This window comes from Falco rusticolus, chromosome 7, assembly GCF_015220075.1.
Source record: "Falco rusticolus isolate bFalRus1 chromosome 7, bFalRus1.pri, whole genome shotgun sequence".
NCBI classification, from domain to species: Eukaryota; Metazoa; Chordata; class Aves; order Falconiformes; family Falconidae; genus Falco; species Falco rusticolus.
In genome coordinates this window covers 5,489,686-5,500,072 of record NC_051193.1, presented here as the reverse complement: position 1 = coordinate 5,500,072, position 10,387 = coordinate 5,489,686, and the positions used below count along the sequence as shown (strand labels likewise).

Genomic DNA, 10,387 nt, shown 5'->3' with positions numbered 1-10,387 from the left:
AACTTGTTCCTACCCGCAGCAGAAGTGAATTTGAGGGGACTATTACTTTTGGAAGGGCTTGGATTACATATAATACACTTCTGTCTGTAATATATTATAAAGTCATACGAGGTAAACCTAGTTCCCTCGAAACAAAACTAGAGAGACAGGAGTCATTAGTTCAAATTTGACTGAACAATTGTTGCCTTCAATTAATCACTTCAAATAGTTCTTTTCCACGCATAAATAGTAAGGTATATATTATCCTAGCTTTTAGACGTGCATGACAAACTAATGTTTGAACAGCGCTCTTGGAATATTTAAATGCTTTTCAATTTTAAAATTATGTGTCTGTCTTCAAATAGCAGTTACATGCTAATTAAAAGTATTGATGAACAGATTGAAATCAGAATTTGCAAGCGGCTTTTACTTGAAATTTCTACTTTCAGGATTTGAATCACTTTAATCTTAGTTAACTATTTTCCTAGTGAACAAAGTGTATAGTCGTTTAAAAAATAAGAAGAAACAAAATCTGCTACTAAAAATTAGTAGAAAGTAATGCAGAAAGAAAATGTACTTTAGGTTTTGGTTTTAACAAATTATATTTTTGAGAATTGAATAGAAAAAACTTAAATGGATAAGTGAAGTAGTATTTCTTCACAATGGTATAAAAAGGCATCTGTGGTAAACTAACATATAATCACAGTTGCATTTTATTTATTACGCAAAATGAAGATGTGTGTAGGCGTGCAATTTTAACTATGATTTCGAAGGTAGAATATTAGTAGGACAATACTGATGAGTATGCAGAGCATGGAAACTGTAGGAAGAACAATCTCTGTCACCATTTCCATGTGAGCAATCAGGGAATCTAAAATTTGAGAAATGAGTAATACATAAGAAGTTTAATCTTCTGGAGTATGCTAATTGTGAACTTAGAGTTTCCATAGATAAAGGATGTTTTTGAACGTTTATGGCAAAAATTCTTCTGTTAAACGTTGACATTGGCATAAACAGCAAACAAAACAAAGAAAATTCTGTAGGTCTGCAAAAGCTGGAGCAAATCCATGATAGTTCCCTCTCCCCCCGCACCCCCCCCTTTTTTTTATTTTATTTTTTTGAAGATATGTCAGTGCTCGAAGGGCTGCAGAAACTTTGCTTATTATGAATTGGCTTCAGTTCATTAGCAGTATTCTACTGTTCCTTTGATTTTTCTTCCTTCCACCCCAAGGGAAGGGTAGAAAGTAAAATTGTCAAAGAGAAATCCTTGGGAAGCACTTCAGACTTTTTATGATTGCCTTGTAGCTCTTTGAAAAACTAAATGGGTTTTATTTTGTAGAATTTTACTCCATAGATAAGCCTCAAACGGTTCAGTAAACACAATTAATTCACTTAGAACATGTAACTCGGCAGTTGAGGCCAAGTAGGATAAAATTAGGATGACTGTTTTGACGTTTTTCTACCATGTGGAATTTATCTCATCCTTCTCATGAGGCTTTATAATACCTCATCTTTCTTAAAAGTTTCAGAAAACCATTGTGGTAGACTATTCTTCTAGTTCAGGAATTAATGAAAAGTCCTGAATTACACTGGAGAGGTCTTAAGTGAGATGGATTAGCTTGGCACTGTGGAAACTGCAGGGAAAGTCTGCTGTATTAAGTATTCTTGAGCAGCTGCTCTAAGTCGTGCTAGTATTAGCTTTGTTACCAGGAGTATGAAAGAGCAGAAATGTGGCTTAACACTATCTTAGGCTAGTACTTAGTCCATTTTTTTTTATAGTTCTATCTTATATAGCAGTCAAACATTTAGAGATTTTGTTATCTGCATGGTTGTTTTGATTTGTCTGGGTTTGTTTTCTGTTTGGAAGAGCTATTAGCACTTTCATTATTTTAAGGAGAATGCTGCCTTCCCTAGTCTTAATCTTAAATAGTGACTCTTGGAGTTTGTGGATTTCATTAACATCCAAAGTTGATCTGTTTAGGTACAGTGATTTTAGTTGGAGAGAGTAAATAAAGAAATTTTGGTTAGAGGCTTGTTGTACTTGAAAACTGTTGTATTTTCAGGGAGAAAATACCTTTTAGGACCTGCTAATTTAGTATTCCAGAGAAATTTTAAATCTGAAAGTTACATAATACGCTTTTATAAAACAGAAGACACATCATTACCTGTACCAAGGAGTTGGTGTGCGATAGAGCAAGTGTCCATGGCCTTCCGATACCAATTTTCCACCTGAGAAGGTTGACATATAGCAGTTCTATTAAACTGTAACATTCTGTCTCGTTCACAGCAGCTGCTTCTTTGTCCTTGAACATTTATCCACTACAATTGCTGCAAAACTATTTTATTCCATTAACACATGATTTTCTGAAAGTTTCTCTGTATCTTTGTGATTTTTATTGCAATATATGTCTAATAGTTAATTGTTTAATAGAATTTTTCAAAGCACGTAATATATTCCATATAATTTTCCAGTAAGGTAGCACATATGCGTAACTTTCTGCCTAGAAATCTGGCAAAGCACTGGCAACTTATGTTTCAAAATTTTTGATTGCATCTCTTAAGTCCAGTTAGAGTTCATGAAATGTTTTAGAAACAGTGATTGAGGCTGTTTCCACTTTCTCTGTCTCTTCTCGGCCTGTGCATTTAACACATCCCTAATTCACAGAACCAAAGTGTCATTTCATGTACTGTATTCCTGCAAGTTGTTTCATGGAATTCAATGTGATATTTGCTCATATATCAAAGAAAAAAATTAGCAAATGACGTCACCTGTCTTGGATTTGGGAATCCATTTGCACTGATAATCTTTTTATAATACTCAACGGATGCCTTTGGGTATCGTGGTTTGTTCTTGTTTTCAAAATCAATGTGATAAAATCCAAATCTTTCAGAGAAGCCTTTGTTCCATTCAAATTTATCCAGCAGTGACCAGGCAGTATAGCCTTTGATATTAACACCATCCTTTAGAGCTGTAAACAGAACACAGATTATTCTGTTAAACTTGTTGCCTGTGTTCGTCATCCTTAAAATATGGTTCTGTAGGTGTTTTCTTTTATACCAGAAAGAGATGGGAGTGGGGGGGAATGGCAAGTATAAAGTAATTTAGATTATTTGAAAACGTTATCTTTAGCTTAGAGGCACTAGAGCTCTGTAAGAACTGTAATAAGGTGCAATTTCTCCATTCTGATAGTGGAAACCAATGATCTATTACAGTATTAAATCTCATGTAGGTTACTCTATTTATTAGCATCAGTATGTTTGGCTAGATTGTCATTTTTGTGAAAACTTATCAGTCTAGTTTGCCATCTTATTTGATCTGTGAATATTTCTCTATGATGTCAAATACAAGAGCAAAAAATAATCAGAAGGTGAAAATGCTCAAAAAGCTTATGCACTGAAAAGATGTTTTTAAAATTACCTTTCAGTATTTCATTAATATATCCTTTCAGATACTCCATCCGCCATTCATCGCACAGTTGCGTATGCTGTGCCTTCTCAGAAACTCCATTCTCTGTCACATAAATGAGAGGGTTCCCATACTGTGTCTGCAAGCAAAGATATGTTTAGACAGTGTCATATAAACAAAGTCGTCTTATTTTGACAGAACATGAGATTCTTAGTAAAATGCATTAAAAGCCATTTACTAGGCTTACTTACAGTTACCTGTAGTAAGAAGAATGTGTAACTAGGAATTTAAGTTAGCTATGGTTTTTATTTTAAAATTACTGAATTCTGTAGTTTTCTGAAGTGAAATTAGGGTGGGGTTTTTTGGCAAAGAAACTTCCCAGTATGACAAGACATAAATATAGGTAAAGCTGTTGAAAATCTAAAATGCTCCTGCAGCTTCTGTCTGTAACCAGGCATTATTTTGTTTGCTTTCTTTTAAAGATTTACTCTGTAATCACCTTAATGAAATTGAGTAATCTTCTGAATCCCCAAGGCACAGAATATAACCATTTAGATCCTGTAGCTGGCCATTTTGGGTCCACCAGTTCAGCCAAATCACGGTCAGTGTGGTAACTGGACACTTGTAGAAAGGGAAAGCTCTTCTGTAGAACATAACGAGTTGTAAAATGACCTATTCCCAGGAAATCCGATGTGCCTTTAATATAGGTTTTCTCTTGCACTGAGAAAGTTGGTAATCTTGATGTCCCCAGGCCCTGCTGGGCACTCTTCCTACCTATCAAAATAATTATAGGAAACATACTTCTGAGGAGCACAGAAATTTGTTTTCTTTACCTCACCAGCAATAAATACGTTTTTCCTGAGCTTAGTGTTAGTGTAGAGGGGCTGTTTAGTTTGATTGCTTTTTTTAAGATTAAATAATCTTTCGTCCTTTTGGTTTGGAGAAGTTGGGTGCAATACATGGAGAAGACAGTGAATTAAAGTGTGTTTTTTTCCAAAGAGCATGGTAAATGTCAACAGAATGATTGGAAATATAACATGACAAGAACACAGGCGCTTTGCTGCTGGGTACATTGCCTGTCTTCTTCATTCTGTGAAACAAAGATAGTGGAGCCCTGTAGAAAGGCAAGCTTTACAGATGAGAAACTGCTGGTTCCTTGTCCTTAGGTGAAAAATCCAGAAAAATATTTACCAACTCTCTCCCTGGCTTGGTTAGGCCACTAAAAACTGTGACTGAAAAGTGAGGTAGTTGCTTGCTTTGAAGTGTGGAGCGCTGAAATTTGCAACATTTGGGCTCAGCAGCAGCCTTGCTTTTCAGTTCTAGTGTGTCCCCCGGACTGGTCAGGAGCTGTGGCTGGCCCATGGGCTGCTTAGCCTTGTCTGACCGATGTCCGCGTACCTGACTAAACGACACGTTGGTCAAGGGGTATTGTGATATGCTGTGTGTAATTTATTCAAGTTCTAGTCGGTTACTGGGGCTTACCTACATAATTCTTCATAACTTCTGGATAGTCTCCTCTGTAAATTGGATTTGCAAACCATCCCAAATGAAACTGTATGTATCTTTCAGCAGCGTCTCTATCTGTTTGGCTATGTGGATCAACAGGTTCACCCCAACCACTAGTTAGGGAAATTCCAACCATACCTTAAAACACAAAGTGATAATTCTGCAGTTTATGCATAATCTTTAAGCCCTTAATAGAAGCATAATCACAGAATGAATCCTTATTACCTTGCTGCTCACTACGCCATGTGTTATTGTAAGAGTGCCATACCTTTGCGTGAGTCTGTAAGTTAAAAGAAAAAATAATCATATGCACATTTTACTCTGTTATGCCATGGTCAGCATAGAAAGCTAGTGAAAATCAAGAGCAGTTTTTACCCTAAGGTGTTCCTGAAAATATCACGTAATTTCTTTTATGTATATTGTGAAAAACTTATTTCATATAAGATGTCAAAAAAGCATTTAAGCAAGATTCCCTTCCTAAATTCCAGGAGGTCTCCATGAAGATAACACACAGCATTCAGTATAGTGTCCTGTCCAATGTCTCCAGTCTTTGGGTGTCTTTGCCTAATTTATTCGGGCAAATGAAAGTTTATTTTTATGAGAGCTAGCTTTACTGAAGTCACATAGAAAATTCAAGTCCTTTCAGCAGGTCAGTATTTTACTCCTTGTTTCTAGAGTAACCCAGATATTTTCTTATTCAACCAGTTTGAAACATACTGTAAAAGACACTTAAGTTGTAAAGAAAAATCTTAAGTTGTTGCAACAGTGTCGCATCAACTACCTTGAATATGCATGGGGGGCTTAAAGTCAGGTGGTAATTTCGATGTGCTATTTGGAAATTGCATCATTGCAAAACTGTATTTCCATTTAAAGAATCAAAATAACTATCAGTCTGCTAAAAATTCTTAATTTACACATACTTTAAAGCACAATTTTAGTTTTACTTTAATTATATGGTGTGCTGCTTTGTATGCTCCACATCCACCGAGCTTCAGTCCTGGTGCATGTTCTCCTGTTTCATAACCCTTTTCAGCAACTGCCTACAAATACACAGAGTCGTTATTCTCAGAACAGCTGAGGTAGTGAATTTGCTGTCATCCTATGGGCTTAGGTCCTGTGCTCTTCTGCACAGTCTGTCTGCGTCTCAATCTCTCTATCCTCTCCAATCCCCTTTTTCCTTTCCCTCCCTTTGGTTTGCATCTACTGCCCCACTGCTTGGTTGATAATATGCTGTGGCTTGTTGTTGACTAGTTAGTGGGCTGACTTGCCAGTTTGCTGTTCCCTGCACAAAGGGCAAGTTATAACTGCGCCTCTGATTTCTGTGCCTCTCTCCTCTCCAGCTACTGATTTTTCAACATTTCACTGGAATTTCATTGATTAAAACTCCGTCCATGTGCAGAATCTGGCCACTGAGACTTTTTGGGCACAAAGACTAATGGAATAAGTCTCTCCCTTCCCCCTTCCCTTTCCAATTTTTAACTTGCTTTTCTGTAGTGTCACACAGTCCTGTTCCCAATGTTCTGTGAAAGTAATGGGAGCGATTGGAAGGAAAGCATTGATGACTTACCCAAGGATTACTAAAAGTAATCCAATGTTTCACACGATCGCCAAACTTCTCAAAACACAGATTTGCGTAATCATTAAAATAATTTACCATGCTTATATTTTGCCAGCCACCATACTTGTCTTGGAGAACCTTCATAAATAAGAATTTCAAGAATCAATAATGTTATTTAAAAAATAACATTTCTTATTAACAAAGACTGTTATTTATACTTCAGTAGCTCAGAAGATTTTTTTCAAAACTTCAATGTATATGAACTACAGTATATATAAAATGCAAATGAATAAAAAATAAGTGCATTTAAAAGCATACAGACATCTTTAAACATTTTTCTAAAGTACGCATAGTCCTTAAACTTAGAAATAAACTTCCTTTCCTATCAGAAGCATTTGTATTAGAGATTTCACTCATTTAAATGTTGTCCAACCTGTGGAAGATCCCAGTGGTAGAGGCTCACGATAGGGATAATATTGTTTTCCAGAAGACTATTAATTATATCATTGTAGAACTGTATTCCTTTTTCATTCAGTTGCTCTGCTGATGAAATGCATAGACAAGAAGTTACCTAGGTTTTTCAAATAACTGGAAGAACAGAAATCTGAAAATTTTAGCCAAGGAATTTTACATTACAGTGATGGTTGTGCTGTAATGGATGTGTGATAGTTAAACTTTGGTCTGCAGACAACGAGAAATCTATTTAACAGTAACATTGAACAGCTATGGTATACTCATGAGTAAAATTACTTGCCTACTAATACCGGTAAGAATATGGTGAACTTGTTATGCTTACTTTTGATGCCAGTGGGCATAATCCGAGGCCATGAAATAGAGAATAGGTAGTGATTAACTTTCAGCTCCTTCAGTAACTGAATATCATCCTGTGAAAAGAAAATCCAATTAACATATCTGAAGTCTGAGCAGAATAAGGATTCCATCAGTTATTTTTTGCATTTGTGTTGAGATGATGGCTTTTTCTACCTGTGTTCTTCCTTTTTCTTGTATGTTTCTTCTTGACTCCGAAGAAATCCTGTAATATTTGTGTTAACAACTATGGAAGCTGAACATTTTCACCATCAAATAGAGGACAGAAAAATGTGTTGAGGTGTTCTGCAACACAATTACGTCAGAATTTGTGATGTGTATGTTTTAAAAATTATACAAACCTTTAAATCTTGACCTCAAACATTTCAGCTTAGGCACAAAAACATGATTATGCAGGCTATCGTTTACTGTCTCATACTGGAGTTAGCACAAACAAAAATATTCAGTGCAAATACATGTTCTTTTTCGAAGTAATAGTATATCTTCAATATTAAATTAAATTAGAAATTGATGGTATGAGCCAATGCAAAGAGAATTATGATGATGAAAGCAAAGAGAGGAGTGTTATTATATAAAAAGGATCATGTAACCGAACACACACAAGCAAATTTTAGAAAGTATCTCAAAATACAAGCCCACAGTAGCAAGTAAATGTTGAAATGTTGTCATTTATGTCTGAATCCTCTCTGAAAAATAGCCCCTGTGATCATTGTGTCAATCTCTTTTGATGCAACAGCCCAGTGAACGTCAGAGTTCCAGCCTCTCTGTGGGTTTTTATTAAGCTGTTCTTTCAAGCTTCTACTTGTTTGAGAGAGATCAAATGAAATCTCCCATTTTAGGATAGCAAGGCATAATTAGTTTCTTTCTTCTTGGTTCTTGCTGAGACCTCTGGTTCTCCCTGGGATTTCATTATGTGCAAAACCCTCAGTGGAATATGACTTTTATCAAGTTAGTTGAAATTCCAATTATGTAATATTGGCTTATCACAGTCATTTGGATTCCTCTTGCTGTGTATCTCTTTCCTCCAGGACAGTAATTCTGAAATTGTTTTTTACAGTTTTAATCTTAGAAACATATTGCTAATAGAGCTTTATTGATTATTTATTTGTTATCCATTCAGAAAAATGGAAAACATTCAGACCGAATTTTAAAGCCCCTAATGGTCTTACTATTCTTAAATATACATAGAAACCCTTTCAAGCTGCTCGAACACACACACACACACAAATGTTAATTTTATTCAAAGCTCAGATGTGTTCATTGTTGTTCTAACTAAGCATTTGAACTTCCCACAAAATTTAGAATATTTCTTTGGACACAATAATCTGGAAAAACTGAGACATATTTGGGAAGTACTGTGGTATTATTGATTCTATAGGATTATTAGGAAAAAAAATTTACTAAACTAATTGAAAATATCATCCCTTGGCTTCCTAACTTAAATGAGCCTATAGAGCAACTGAAGTATTTCACCTTTGCTGTTATTTCAAAATGGGAAATCAGTATCATGAAATCATGAAAACAAATGAATGTTTCTAGAGGGATAGTTCCTCTTTAACAATACCTTAACTTTGTAGTAGCTATCACATGCTGAATCTCCTGTTTCGTTTCTAAATGTTTTCCCTTTCTTGTGAGTAAAAGCATCCCAGATACTTGGTCCTTTCCCATCCTTGTCCCAAGCCCCTTCAGTCTGGTATGCAGAACTTCCAACACCCCATAAAAAACCTAAAAGTAAAAATAAGTGAGTTATGATTTAAAGTTTCCTGCATTCGTACTAAATTTTCATATGAGAAAGTAATTGATAACACCTTTACAGCTGCATAGCTTGGTGTGAAATGAGCATGATTGAATACCTGCTGAACAAGAGGCCAATGTTTTCTATGTCAGACTGTATCGGTGTGTATAAAGGGACTGTCTGAAAATGTGGTCTAGGCTAAAGGTATCCTTTTCTGAGGCACTGAAAAAAAAGTCTAATTCTTTCATGTATTAAACCTTGTTACTATAATTTTGCAGTGAGGAGGCATGGACAGTGTGGCAGAAGTGTCTCACTGTAAGAAAAAAATAAGGTTCTGACATAATTTCTGCTTGCTAGTTTTTCTGGGGTTTTTAACATTTAAAAGTTTAGCTGTTATGTAAAATATATGGAAAGATTCTGGATTACTTCCCTAGTATTATACAAAAGGACACGATTAATACATTTCATAAGCCACTTAACTTGAGCATGAAAACAAATCAGTGCCTGTATCTTTTTAGTTTTGATTTTGGTTGAATGAAATGTGTGAGTATAAACATATGTTGAAGAAAGGACAGGGTTTCATAAAGCAGTACTGGAGGGTGAATTAGATAGTACTAAACAGCTTGAAACAAACCCAATGTGATTATTTCACTCATGTTCATTCTTAAGTTAGCTGCATCTGCATAACAAAGGATATTTTTAGTTTATAGTTCTTCAGTAGTGGTAGATAATGTATGAAAAAGGAGAAAGTTCTCAGCTGTGATTTTTGTTAAACCATGCATCTTAATCACAGACAGGAAAGGGAGATCTGGATTTGAAGTATTAATCTATTAGCATTTATTCTTGAGATTACTGTTTTAAGTGACTATATGAAATGCAGGGTTATGTGAATCCCTGTATTTCCAGAGCCAGGTGCAGAAGGTGATATTAAGTGTGTATTCTGCAAGAGTCTGAATCTTTGTTTCTGTCATTTCAGTGAAAGAACAAGGAAAACCTTTTGGTAGCTTGCTTGTGCACACACACACATAGGTCTAGAGCATTAGAAAACCCGCCATCAAGTGTAGTTCAAAAGTACCAGCTGGAAAAGTGCCATAATAGAAAGAGCCTGGATTATTCTTTGTCCACTGGAAATCCTCAGCTGAATTCAGCTGTATTATCGGCACAAGCATACACCATATTCTCAAAATGTAAGTCTTCATCGCTGTTAATTTCATCACTGCAAACTGTTCTCTGTAAGTTCCCACCTGATAAAATAGAAGAGCATTGTCAAGTATTGCGGCTCTACAAAGTAGGCTTAGGGTGATCAAAAGGGAAAAGCTTACTTTTTACACTGAATAGGTACAATTTTCATTGAAGGCTAAAAGCAGTGCTTGCG

The 10,387-nt window shown here is 35.6% G+C and overlaps 1 protein-coding gene across 1 annotated transcript; it reads right to left on the bottom strand.

Annotated features, from left to right (window-relative positions):
• Positions 1-281: 281 nt before the first annotated feature.
• Positions 282-10,300, bottom strand: LCTL (lactase like). The gene is made up of 13 exons (XM_037395225.1): positions 10,088-10,300; positions 8,842-9,002; positions 7,246-7,333; positions 6,883-6,989; positions 6,459-6,587; positions 5,836-5,931; positions 5,117-5,171; positions 4,868-5,029; positions 3,885-4,159; positions 3,398-3,524; positions 2,749-2,948; positions 2,145-2,208; positions 282-850 (listed from the first exon to the last, which is right to left on the bottom strand). Exons 1-13 carry the CDS (start codon positions 10,224-10,226, stop codon positions 735-737), a joined length of 1,719 nt encoding a protein of 572 aa, XP_037251122.1. The 5' UTR covers positions 10,227-10,300; the 3' UTR covers positions 282-734.
• Positions 10,301-10,387: the final 87 nt, after the last annotated feature.